At 37.0% G+C, this 14,521-nt stretch overlaps 1 protein-coding gene across 4 annotated transcripts in view; it reads right to left on the bottom strand.

Moving 5' to 3' along the window:
• Positions 1-14,521, bottom strand: part of LRBA (LPS responsive beige-like anchor protein) — a 365,003-nt gene that overhangs the window by 50,017 nt on the left and 300,465 nt on the right. For all 4 annotated transcript variants that reach the window (XM_033059906.1, XM_033059908.1, XM_033059907.1 and 1 more), the window contains one exon: positions 4,192-4,359. In XM_033059906.1, the coding sequence (XP_032915797.1) occupies positions 4,192-4,359 (168 nt within the window). The remainder of the gene's footprint in view (positions 1-4,191; positions 4,360-14,521) is intronic.

The following is a 14,521-nucleotide window of genomic DNA, read 5'->3' as shown; positions in this document are numbered from 1 at the left end:
AAAGGCACCTTCTCTTCAGAAATACAGAACAACAGATCCATCTAAGGCTAAAAGCAAGTCATTTGATGTTATTAATTTAATAGGACTTATGTTTCTAGAGCTATTATTGCTAATTTAAAGTTTATTAATCTTCCTTAATTGCTCACTTCAAAGATTATATCAGATGGTTTTGGTTTGGTTTTTTTTTAATGTGGCTTTTTGATAAGCGTGGTATAAAATTCAGGGTGCTTCCTGAAAGGTAGGGAAGTACAAATCCTATATACAAATACAATTTGTACTTCCTGTACAAATCAAGGATGCATTCTCCAAATAATATATCATCTTCCTGCTACTAACTTTGTTTCATTTCTTTGCTTTTATCCAGTATTTACACTAACCACATAGGGATATCAGTGGAGAAATGGACTTTTAAGAAGCAACTAAAGGCAGTCCACATTCATGATCACCCTTTGTTACACTAAGCCAGAGACAAGAGGAATTTCCATTCTTCTGACCAACACTGATGAAATACCCACCAGTCAGTCCTAGATACAAATTATTTTGTATGGATTGTGCTTCAGCTCCTAATCAGTTACTTGTCTGAATGACTTAGATCTATAACTCTACTTTTTTTTCTCCCCACCATCCTTGGACAGCCATGGTAAAAAGAGAGCAGAATTTGTGATAAGAAGGTGCTGTGAATTCTCTCCAGAACAGCTGAATGACATTTGTCTGTGCTAAATGACTCCTTGCCCCTTCCACACCCAGGCAAAAAAGAGCCCTTCCACAGCAGATCTTGTGATTGGGAGTTCCACAGATCAAGAGCAAGTCAACAGAAGGCAGTGACACAGCAGAGCTCTGCTGGCAAATGCAGTGTTTTCCACCAGAAGGATATTTACTGCTTGCCCACTGAACAGCAACTTCCCTCTGCAGCTGTCACCTCCTTCAGCAAGACACACGAGGAGCAGCATCAATGACAGCACTACCAAAATGTTTGCAGGGGAAGAGGAGGAAGGAATGGTCTCTGCAGGATGAGCAGTGCACCAATATGCCAGTAGGGATACTGGATCCCTTGCCTTGCTTCTCCTGGCTGCAGTTCCCTTCCCCCACTGGCTGCGACTCAAACCCTTCTCTCTCTTGATCTACTCCCCTCCCCCTGAGATTTGCCTTTGAATTATGCAAGCTTTGCACTCCCCAGGGTTTATCTGCCAAAAGGTAGCATGTGGCCCGTGGTTTGCATTTTAGTTTAAAATTTTCTATTATGGCAGTCAGATCCTTTCAAAATACTTTACTTCCTTTATTCCCATAGGCAGAAAGAATGGCAGGAAAAAATTGTTCACAGCAGTATAAGAGGATGTAAAAGTTCTACATTTTCAGTTAGTTAAGAAAAAAAAAAAAAAGAAAGGTGGAATATGGTTTTAATCAAGTAGTTTTCCTTCCTAGACGAGTACTTCCTTCTTGTAATATATATAACCTGACTGCCTATAAAAATAAAGGTGCCAGTTGGAGCCATTTAGGAGACCTAAGGAAATTCTGCATTAACCTACACCCCTCCACTCCTCAGTGCCTTCCACCATGGTTCTGTGTGTGGCCTCTTTGATGAGTTAGGTCAGCAGAACCCATGCACATATCTGTGGAGATACCTCACAAACCCAGGTATCACAGGCCTCTCATGGCTGATGTGGGCCAGGCTCAGCACTATCTATGTGGGGAAATTGCCACGGTTTGAGCACTTGCTATTATTTCCATATGATACCTAAAAGCCTCAATAACTTGCAGCTCTCAGAATATACTGGAGCTTCTCTTTTGTTTAGGTTTGCAAATAAAAATATTTTTTTTGCTACAACTGTCAAGATTTAAAGACCCAAATCTGAATTGTATCAAGAGGAAAAAGCCAAATCCATCATTTTCGAAACCAAGAAATCCAGTTTAACACTTGCTTAATAAAAAGATATTAAGTCTGAGGTGCCATGCCTGCCTAAAAATACTGTTAATTGTCCACATCAGAAATTCATTTGGGCTCTAACCAGGAATTTGGTGGAGAAAAGAGGAGGTATTTTCTGGCAGGCTGACTGAAGGAGAAAAATAAATGCTGATTGAAGCTGCTTGGCAGCACAGAATGTTAGCACAGGTCCTCAGGGAGACAGATTAGCAAGCAGGAAGAAGGTGAGGCTGTCAAAGGTGCATGATAAATTCATTTAGCACATAGATATAGAATGATTATGCACACAGAAATACACACAAACAGATTTTTCATTACTTTCATCTCTACTCATAAGTAAAACCAGAGTAAGTCACCACTGGTGATGAGACTCATTAAATTTCTGCAGTATCAGTATTGCATCAGAGCTGATCATATATGCATTCACATAATAACAAATACACTTTACAAAATACATGGAAAAGGCAAGGGATACCTAACTAAATAGGAAACCTTTCAGTGTTTTAGTGACCTGCCTAAAAATCCTAAATAAAAATATTCCATTGGGCCAATCCCTCAAGCAACTCAGAACAAAAGTGCTACAAGACACCATTCATTCTGCAGCCTGCATTTATCAGCATGTATTTTTGACACCATCAGTAGCATTTCAAAATTCTGCTGCTGCTAAGCTGCTCCACATTGTGAACTCAACAACACTGCAATTCTCCCTCTCCCATTTTCATTTTTAGTCAGTTAAGACAGCACAAAACAACTCAAAAATTAGAAGCATTGAAACAAAGTACAATAAAAAGGTAACAAATTCAAAATATTTGGTAACAAATTGAATGCGGTTCTGAGATGATACACAATTCCAAACATTTGCAACTCCCCTAGTCCAAAAATTTTTTCAGGCTGTAACACAAGTAAAACAGACCATAAGAAATGTGATAAAAGAACTGTTTGAGAAAAATCAAAACTACACAAAAATTTGTGGAGACTCTTACCTTCACTAGTGCTACCTTCAATTATTAGTTTCTTAAATAGAGGCTCAATGATGGTTCATTTAATAACAAAATTTAGAACAAATTACACACAACACCCAGCCTACATTTCAGCTCACACTTTAACCAAACACTTCAATACTCCTAATAAATACTCCTAAAGGGAAGAATAATTCCTTGCCAATGCAGAGTGAGCAAACACTATCAGTGAATTGAAAACATGTCACAGTGAACATCTACTAGATGACTCTTGGGTCAGCAACTTTTCCAAACCCAGATGACTTTTTTTCTTCAGAGCCACGTGTCCCAGTATCCTTTTTCTTAGCTCAGTTAAAGATATTTATGTGCAACATAAGTAGTTTAGGTTTAAATAGACTAAGATGCAGTTTGCAGACTGATGGCAAGCCATGTAATGACAATACTGAGCCATCACTTAGGTATTAAGCCAGTCCCTCTGTCCCCTCTAAATAAAACAGTTGATAAGATTCATATTAGTTGGTTTTCATGGACTCAGAATATTTTATAACAAGGTAACCACTTACATTTATTCTATAATTAATATACTTGCAGCTATACTTGGTACCAAAACAGCATCTGAAGAGTGGACATAAAATCAATCAAAAACCTGTTTTAATCATCCCACCCTGCCCTTTTAAAAATAGTTCTTTAGGTGGAGGAGGAGGAACTTTTAAACCCACAATGTTATGTGAGATACTTTGGGAAATAGATTTCTGAATGATGCTGGGTCTGAGTAAAGCTACTGATCTTTGCAGTGCTGAAATATTTTCTTTTGCATCTCAAAAATACAGGCCAAGTTATTTTCATTTGATAGCAAACCAAATTAAAGTATCAGAGGGTACAAAACTCTGATCTTTGCTACATACGCAAGACTGCACTTAAAGAGAACTGATAAAATGTGCAGAAGTAAATTCAGAAGCACAAGCCAAATCAAGGTTGCTCACTGCCACTAAGATCCAGTATCAGGGAACAAAATGACTGAACTCAGCAACTGAAGCAATCCTTGAACTTTTATTTTTATACTGGCATCCAGCTTGGGCTGAAATCCAGGTGCACAAAGTTTAAGAACAACTTGCATCCTTGTTCTATTAATTCTGCATCCTGTGACAACTGGTTCAGGTACCTTGCATTTGACTGGCCTGTGGCCAAACCACAAGAAAACACAAAGAAATAGAACATTCACTAGAAGCCTTGAACAATATGGAGTCTTTACAGTTTCAACACTGCAGCGGTTAATGAAGACTTTTCTGTATTTATAAAGTACAAACTTACCTCTCTCAGTACAGAATCCGTTATGGAACTTAAATTAACAGCTCCTTCATAAGTCAAATAGTAGAATACATTCAGGGCCCTAACAGCCTCTGGCCCTTGTTGTTTGTAGCCAAAAATCAGATCAATCCACTGGTGAAGCTGGCAGGAAACAAACTCACTTTCTAAAGCCTGTGAAAAAAACCACACAGAAAACACAAACTTGAGTTTGCCAGATAGTCATCATTTGGTAGTAGCAGAGGATTTTTGTTTTACAGTATGCAAAATTATCTTAACAAGTCTAAACACAGAACTGGTAAGAGTATTTTAGACATTCTATCAAAAAAAAAAAAGGTGGGCCTTGTGATAGATGCCAGATTCTCATTGACTTCCCATTGACTAGGAGATCTTGCTTTTTAAACTGTAATAGTGAAAAAAAAGAAAAAAAAAGCAGTAAGTGGAAAGTATTTGTGCATTTACACACAGACAGGCTATGTTCTTATGAACTCCCAAGATGGAATTGTGCTTTCCTCTGTGATCTGCATGCTGAATAACAACAACAGGATTATCTGATTCTGACAGTCAGAGAGAAGATTGATAGAATTTGGGGAAAGGGACTAAATAACCAGGGACATTAGAGTAAATTTTTTTAATAGGCTGGAAATACCAAACTGCCACCACTTTCATGCATTTCTTGTGCACAAACCTCTACAGAAACCTATACAGAAGTGTATGTTGAATGATTAAGCTGCTTTTCTGAAGATGTAACCCAATCCCCAAGACAAGAGCAACCAAAACCCATGATATTAAAAGGTAACCTGAAAATGGTTGGCATCTAAATAGTTAATTCATGTAGATTAAATCACTATCAGGATTTGTTTTTTCTATTTTATACAGAGGATTCCATGTATTTCTGATTTGAATTACCAAATGAAAAAGCATAACAAACAGATATTCTCTTCATCTAGCAAAATGAATGGCATTTTCCTTGCAAAGGAAATTCCTAATTTTGAGCAGGGGAAGTTGAAATTAATCTGAAAACCAAGGAAATCACTCTGCAATTTGCACACAAAAATGATGGGTTTGTTTCATTAACCGATGCCTGAAAACAACATTTAAATTGACACATAAAACCAGCAATTGTCTTAATTTGTGTGGTGCACTCCACACAAAAGCTCTAAATATGTTCAAATTAGAGCAAGCTGCTTGATTGTCACTGCAGTCTCATGTCATATTAATGCATGACAAACATTAAACCATACACTTAAATGGCAATTTATATCATTTAAATGTTTACTGCCACACCAGATCATCACTCATTTAAATGTGACTTTCTGACAGCTAATTTCAGTTAATTTTCCTCGATTCACTTAATTAGAACTTTCAATCAAGAAAAGACCTGTACATATCTTAGACATCATATCATTCTTTTTTTATTATTACTTTTATTAGGATACTGAATTGCTGAAAGCATTCTTTAAAATGAATCACCACACAGTATAGTATCTGTTTGGATGATCACACAGCAATACCTTACAACATATATGCTTAGACAGGACTTTTTTTCTTTTTAATTTAAAAAACACCCAATATTTAGACACAGACACACAATTAAAACTATAAAAAACCACAAGCAGGTCAATTAAAAATTAATGATTTCAAAATTGTTTAATAAGATAAAACCAGTCAGGAGTCTCATGAGTGTCCATAATACTGCAATGTGCAGCCATAAAATTCTACAGGGCTCAGCAAATGACAATGATAAGAATTAATTTTCATGCTATCCCACTAAAAAAAAAAAAAAAAAAATTAACCCTGGAACATACTTACTGCTATCATTATAACTATTCAATGCCAAGAAAATGAGAATGTTAGGAGCTTGAGGTTTTTTATAGATACATATGCAAATATTCAGCATGTATTGAAGTTGTTCATATTCCCCTTTTCTACAAAAGTTAGCTTTTCAATGAGTCATATTACTCTCACAAAGCATTTGGACCTGAATAACTAAAGGAATACCACTGTAAGCTCCTTAGATTAACATCTGTATAAATGTGAATTTTTTTTTTCCTTAAAAAAGCAGAACTAAACCACTTTGCCTTCTCAGGGAATGGGTGGGAGCCAGCCTGATCTTACTTCTCTTCTTCAAATTTGAAGCTATTTTACATTTGAAATTTGTACAGATTCAAACGCAGATTTTTTTTTTTCCTTAGTAAGCCATTTAAAAATCTTCTTAGTTACCAAAGCCCAGGTGAAAGGGATAACTGAAAACCAGCTACAGTCAGCATCAGGACCTCGAAGGACAAACCAAACAGCACACAAATGCAAAGGCCAAATAAGCTTGCCTGGTATTTCAGGTTCACAGTTAAGCTCTTGGTTAGAGGGAAGTGCTTATGCTATGACATAATCAATGGGGGAACAATAATTAACAGCTCGTATAATGACTAAAGAACAGACTTCCAAGGAAAACAACGCCATGTGCTGGATCAGTGTGATGCACTTTTCAGCCACACTGGTATATTTAAATATAGGTCCTCCTTAAGAAAGCATCTGAGAAATAAATTTGCAATCTGCAATTTGCAGAACTATTTGCTTATAAAAAGAAGGAGGTTTGTTTGTTGATTTTAAACATTGCTGTTAGCATTCACCTCTTGCAAACCTAAGCCAAGCCTATCAATGATTCAGCATTTAGGATTATTTCAGTCTCAACTTCATTTAGGACAGGCAGTGCTCGTTAAAGCTGGAGTTAAAGCCAGCACACAGCCATGGGATACGAACATCCTTCCATGCTGCTCCTGGAGCAAACCAAGGAACTGCCAGCACCCCCAGGGCAGAGCAAACACATTGCTCACCCTGTGCTCTGAGGGAAATGTGCACAACAAGGAAAATGTCCAGCGTATACAGCAATATCCAATCCCACTGAGTTATTGTAAAACAAATCAGGGACTAATGTCCAATTGTTAATGGATCAAACAAGCCCATGGAAAGGCAGTCACGTGAAGCCACACACAGATTGTCAATTCTTTCCACAGGGGACTCATATTAACTTTGACAAACTGTCTTGGGGCTGATATCTGTTTCTTTAATGAGATCTATTAGGCAGAGACTAAAACACTTGAGATATGCTAAAAAATACAGTATACAGATGTCAAACACAAACACCTATTAGTAACTTTCATATCTCTATTCCCAAGGTAGAAACACTTCAGACACATCAACAAATTGAAGCTTTGATCTAACTAGGAAATTTTAGTTTATTCGTAAGTATTTTTCACATGCACAATCTGATGTCACTAAACATGTGCAATCAAAACTATCTTGTCACGAACAACTCTGAAATTCACTATTTTATGAGCATTTTTTCTGTCCTGTTCTCCGAAATTCACTATTTTATGAGCATTTTTTTCTGTCCTGTTCTCTGAAAGGATTGAACAGAGAATAATTTACTGCTGGCAACCAAAGACTAACATCAGTCTAATACTAATACAAATGATTTGGTAGAACAAGGATGAACAACAAAAAACATAAAACTAGCAGGTGGGGAATGATTTTTCCTTTTTCCAGTATAGATTCTCTAAAGATTTATCATTATATATTTCCCCAAACAATATTAAACCTTTGGAATCAAGATTTGTGTCTCTGAAGTGACTACTATGGCTTTTGCCCTCTCCTTTTATTTCTGCTTTAGATTTTATGCAGCGACATACAGCATATAAAGTGATGTCTATTAAGAATGAATATTTACTGTGCTTGAGTTTGGGATATTCCAAGACTGAAATTAGATGAAAGGCTTAACTGCATTTTTTTTTCATCAGCACAGATATATATTCATAGTCAAATTATTCAGAAAAAAAATGACAGACTTAGTTGCCTTATTCCTATGTTGATTAAAGCAAAGTAATTTTGAAGCACAGCATAAAGCATGCATGCAACTCTTATTTGAATGACAGAAAAAGAGTCTGACCTATACAAAATGTGGTTTATGAAATGTTAAAATTAAAAAAGAAACTTTGATGAGAAATTAAAACTGCTTGTATATGAATAATATTTCCTATTTATTCAATTAAAAAAATAAACAAAAAACAAACCAAAAAAAAAACAAACAAAAAAACACGACAACAACAAAATCCCAAACAACCAAACCAACAAACTCAGGGATACACTTCACCAACACATAAGGAATAAATCTCAAGTAAAAATAATTGCCTTTTACCTTTAATGGACTAAACATTTTAATTCCCCTCTGAAAGAATTTCCCCATAGGACTTAAAATGGAGTCTATTTTACGTTCTACTTGAAAAATATTTATGTATGAACAGAAAAGCAAGAATTAGGATTTCACATATTTTTCAGTACAACCACAACTTTCAGGTGAAAAATTCTTTTTTTGAACACGACAAAACACCTGTGTAACTGCAGCAGCAGGTAAGTACCTTAAATTAAATACGTGTCCCAGCTTGGAAATACGTGTGTGCACTTGCATTCAAAACAAAACCCCAAACCCACCAAAACTAAACAACTGGAATGATGTTTGCATGTTCAGGTTTTCAGACACAAGTTGGCAATACTGCCTTAACATTGATATATGACCTTTGTAAGTTACAATGAAGAAGGCTGGTTTTTTCAGCCTAATTAGAACTGTTTCAAATTTTCCTGCTAAATATATGATAGAAAGTCCTTTCAACTTTTCTTTTTTTTTATTCTAGAGTTTCTTTTCACGTCAGCCTTGTTCCAATCAAAATATGTTTTGAATTAAATTATTTTGATTCAATATGGGGATCACATTTCACTTCTAAGATTTAAAGTTCGAAAAGGAAAAGTTTAGGCTGTTCAAACAAAGCAAACGCAGCCACTTTGCGGAAAGCTATTCACATTTACCAAGACTGACAAATTGTTTGTGTGCACCATTAGGTCTAGTTTCTGCAATAGTTGCCAGATTTCCTGTCCTCCTAATAACATATTAACTCTTCAAGTGCTGGTTTATCTTTAGAGGTTTTTCAGTAACCTCCAGGATTTAAAAAGCAAATTACCAAACGTGTTTTCACCAGCAACACTGTTGGATCACGGGGTAGAAGTCTGAGAATAAAGATGTATATAAAGTTATTACAAAGAGACAGAATTCAGGCCTGCCTTGAGGATATCAGAAGGAAGAGGACAGCAAACGTACTAAGTAGAAAACTCCATGTTCTGCATGAGGTAACTCAAATTTCAAATGGATGAAAAGGACACCAAAACCATTTACATGATTGGTGGTTTGTTACTTGGTAAGTAACTATTTCATGCAAATGCATTTAGTTTTACTTATTATATTTTGTTTTAAGCATGAAATACTTAAGAAACTGAGATTTACTTACAGAAAAAAATTAAAATAACTATTTCATTTTTTTCTTTGTGCATGGGTTCCAGAAACACACTGCCAATTTTTCATTACCGTTGTACAAAAAGTGGACATATATTTCTCTACTTGGTTAGCAACACCTAGTACTCTAGAAAATATACTCCAAATAAAACATTTAACTCAGAGGCTTTACTGAAGACAACTGATCTCATGGAAAAAAAGATATAAGCAATTTGAGAAGCTCAGACACAAGAGATCTCTGGAAGATTAACTTCCCCTCCTCTGTTCCTTCTTCTGCAAATTTAACATTAAGCTAGTAAGTACTGACAAAAAATAAAAATTGCGTAATAGTGTAACTTACTGAAATTTTGTGGCAAGGTATATTCTGCATAAGCAGCATGTAAACAAAGAAAAATATTTTGCAATGCAATGATTCAATCTCCTATCTGAATTAGTGTCATTATAACCAAAATAAGAGTAGCATGTTTAGCCAAAAATCTTAAGCAATTTTTTTATCTTTTGGTCATTTCTATTTGAGACTACAACAGTAACTTTGTAGTTTAAACAGAGAAGTCAGACAGCTGCTACACATTTTATAAAATGAAAACTGTATCTCCTTTGAAATTCAGCTTTATTCTCAATAGAAATGTCTATTATTAGGTGCCAGGAATAAAACATTTCAGTGAGCAAGAAAACTTGCACTGGAGCATTTGTAGCTACTCGTTCCATCAAGGGCAGTAATCACCTTTAAAATACTTCTCAGTATATCCTTGATAACCTGCAAATTTCAGAGAAATATTTTAAGGCAGAACTGCTACAATCTTCTATGAACAGTTTATGAACAGAACAACCAAAGTATTTTTATTCTTAAGTTTCAAAGTTTAGACATCTACCTTAGGTGTTGCCTTACCTGAGTTGTTCATAAATTCATGGTTGTTACAATGCTAACCTCCCTACGGAAACACAAGAGTGGGCAAAACCTGTCTCAGCCAACTGGCTCCATCAGTAAATAGATGCTTTCCAAAAGATATCCCAAGAATGGCCCTGTCCCAACTGTGTGGTTTCTTCACACCAAGAGGTAGAAAACATACAGAATTAGTAGGAACAAAAAATTATCAGGAGGTCTTTATTACATTCCCCTATATGAAAAATAATTTACAAAAGCCATAATTAATTGCAGTTGTGAAATCACACAAATGGCATTGTTACTCATAACTCTGATAATACTGCTATATGTGGCTGGCATGTGTCCTTCCCCAGAGACACACAGAACATCTAGCTGTGAATGGTTAGCCCATAACCATTTTTTACTCCAAAGTTGGCTACAAGCAAGTATTGATAACACCAGGAGATATTGCTGAGTTATTGACCATTTCCACTTTCTCCCACCACATCCCCAAATTTATTGGCCACATTTAAAATGTCTGCTATGCTGTTAAGAGGATTCTCTCCCACAGAAGCCATCAACATCCTGAGGCCAAGACAGGGTATGAAAACTCTTTTTGAAAATCCTCACACACAGCACCAAAAGGAGGCAGGAAGTTCCCTCCTCCCTGAAATTCAGCAATTGCTCTCCCAGTTCCTCCAGCACTTGTTTGCATGAAGACTGACAGCCTGGATCTGGAACCTATTACCCATGGAAGCACAGGCTGTTAACCACACAGCTGACAGTTGGCTAAGTCAAATTAGTTCACATGAAATTCTGTGTTTAAAAAAAACAAAAACTCAAACCCTAACCACCCAAATCCAAGAGACAGGACTGCATTTCACATCTCCATGCTGTGCACTGGTTGTCTCAGCATCCCACTCTGCCAAGATCAGCTATTTTTCTCCTCAGAAGTCTAATGCAGGGACACTGCCTCCAACGCTTTAGCTCACTTGCATTACTTCTAGCCAAGGGATTTGTGTGTGGCACCTCCTTGAGCCTTGTGATCATGGTCTGAATGTCAAGTGTTAGCAAAGACAAACTGAAAGGTCCGAGGACTACACACCTCTGTGGAAGGATGGTAAACAGTCATTCAGCTTTTTTATGTTACAGATTCTTTCTCTTTAAGAGAAAGGTGCAAAACACACACCACAAAACTTCAAACCGTGCAACATTTGTTTGCCTTTGAGGTTGTATGAGCTTTTTAAACACTGAAGCTTGAAACAAACCAAATTCTGAAATTCAGGAAAGCATTAGAGTACTCTTAACAGTGGGATTTTAGCTTGCTTACATTTACATAGCATAGAGGTAGCATAATCCTAATGCAATATACAAACTCAGTGACTGCAGGGAAGGTCATGAAGTTTTAGAAAGCATCAAAAACATGAACTGAGCTTGTATTACTAAAATGAAAAAAAAAAAGATTTATGTGAAAACAAAGCCACACTTGAAATGGCTTTCAATTAAGCATTTAGGCTGCCACCCCACTGAATTGTCAAAGTTTAAGCATATTGTTTGGTTAATGAGAACACAACACATTTCAAACTGAGAAAAATAAAGATTTTTTTAGTGTAATTTACATTTAAACTGCTTGTACATTTCTTCCTTCCCTAAGACTTACTCTGTAAGCCTTAAAAGTGAACTGTTGCTTTATTTTTGCACTGTTTCAACAGCTTGCAGCATTTATGCTGTGCTTTGATGTGTCAGCTGTATACCCAATTCACAAGAGCTGTAATGATCAACAAGTATTAGTATGCATGTAAGAGGAGACAGAAATGGTTGCAAACACATGGGCTTCAAATCACTGCAAACAGCACAAGCAAACAGAGGAGTTGTAGAGACTAATCTAATTTGTCTTTGAAGCCAGTGGTGCGGGGGCAAAAAAATGCTCCAGAGAAAGTTAAGATTAGGAAATGGTATGACAAAAGGTCAAGGAATTTAAAATTTAAAACACAGTTTAGATGCAAGTCAAGCAGAAAAGTAATTTCAATCTTGTCATTTGACTTGTCTGCTCATTCACAGAATAGAACTATTCTAAAGCTTTTGAGGAACAGAACACAAGATTCACAAAGGCAATTAGGGTACCACATCTGAATAAATCAAACAGCTACAAAATTACGAAACAGCACTGTATCATCACACGGGACAAATTAACTCTTGGGGCTGAGGTGCCCAGCTAAGAACAGGATTTGCTTGCTTGACATGACTACGAACAGTGAAACCCTGATCTTTTATAAAGTCATTCTCAGGGGTTGTAGGATGACACTACAAGGTATGTTTGGCAAGTACATCAGACTCCTTGAAGCTGGCATTTAATTAGAACGACAAAGGAGAACCATCATTTGACTCTGAGAGTGACAGAAAGGAAGAATTTGCACAGCAAGGACATTCAGCATTTAAGGAAAAATAAACAGATTTGTGGAATATACTATTTGGAAAATAAAAAGCTCATTGCAAATTGCTCAAACACAGCAGGTTCCCATTTAACATCTTGTTCTGGCACATCTGCATAACAAGCTATCCAAGCTATTGGGAAGTCTGGATCCAGACAAACTGGTGCTCAGGTGGCTCACCTACCAAATACCCTAGGGCAAGAACTCCCAGTTTCCTGAATAATAATGAGGACACTGCCCCAATCCTGACTGTGTCATTCCCTCTCCCAGTGGATCCACTGAGTTGTCTCCTGGTCCCTGGAAGGAGGTTGGCTAGCACTGGAATTCGTAACAGAACGAAGAGCTCTTAAGTGTAAAGTTCAATGCTTGAAAGAAATCAAACTAAAAAAGAATTGTAATTATAAATTACTTCTTAAAACATCCATCCTTAAAAAACACAAAATTTCTGATTTTTTATTCTCATTTCGTGATATATTGCATGTTAAGTTTCAAACAGCTTTATTCATAATTCTTTCTTGTAAACAGAGTATTTTTTCCTAGATTTTATTCCCTTCTTTCACCTAACCAACCTCAAATTTCCACTGACAGCTGTACACAGAAAGACAAGTGATATATTGAGTATATCAAGCATGCTCAGGAAACCAAGGCATAAACACCTCCAAGTGCAACAGACAGTCTGCAGCCAGCTGAGAGCAAACTTTTCATAACCTTTATATTACTCTGCCATGAACCATGCTAGTGGGAAGGGCACAGGAGACAAATACTATGAACATTCAGAGGTTGAATGCTGAAAAAGCATATGGTCAGTTATTAATATTTTTATTAACTACATATTCTCCCTTTATAAGCTAAATAAGATGCTAGAAAACCCTAGAATTTTTCCTTATATTAACAACATAACTTTTTCCTCACAGATGTGCTAAAAAAACCTAACATTAAGAAATAAAGTAAAAATATATTGTAGTAAAATGATATAAACTCCCATCTTCCAAGTAACTATTTAATTCAGAATCTGAACTCCCAGGGGCAGCTCTTGCTCTTTAGAAGGGAAACAAACAACTATCCATGATGTTACTTCCCAGCATGGAAGAAAATAGCTAACAAAAAGACAAAACAAACACAGCACAATATTATGCCATGTTTTAAAGCGGCAACAATCAAATGACAAGGTTTTAATCAAATAACACTCTAAAAAGCCTGTGGAGTGGCATGCAGATGTGTTACACAGAGGATGTTAAAGACAAGGACAGTACAGGTGCTACTCAGTGCCACTGCAGGTACCTCCTCTAACCTTTGCCACCTCAGTGCCACTGCAGGTACCCCCTCCAACATCTGCCACCTCAGTGCCACTGCAGTTACCCCCTCCAGTTTTTGTCACCTCAGGTGTGGAGGTGTTCTCCAGCTCTGCCACCTCAGCGCCACAGATACCCCCTCTAAGCTCTGTCCCCTCAGTGGCACCGCAGGTACCTCCTCCAGCCTCCACCACCCCACTGCCACAGGCACTGCTCCACCAGAGTCACAGGTATCAGCCTCCATCACCTCTGCTTTGCCTTGCAGAGCATACAAGAAACCAGCTCTGCATTTTTAATTCGACTCTTTATTTCCAGGTATGGGCCAAACAGCAAAAACCCTTTTTTTCTGCCAAGTTTGGAAACGCTGCGAGCAGGCGGGCGGGACAGCTGGGGCAGCCTCCCCTCA

This window comes from Catharus ustulatus, chromosome 5 (assembly GCF_009819885.2).
Source record: "Catharus ustulatus isolate bCatUst1 chromosome 5, bCatUst1.pri.v2, whole genome shotgun sequence".
NCBI classification, from domain to species: Eukaryota; Metazoa; Chordata; class Aves; order Passeriformes; family Turdidae; genus Catharus; species Catharus ustulatus.
This window is presented reverse-complemented; position numbering and strand designations above follow the sequence as displayed.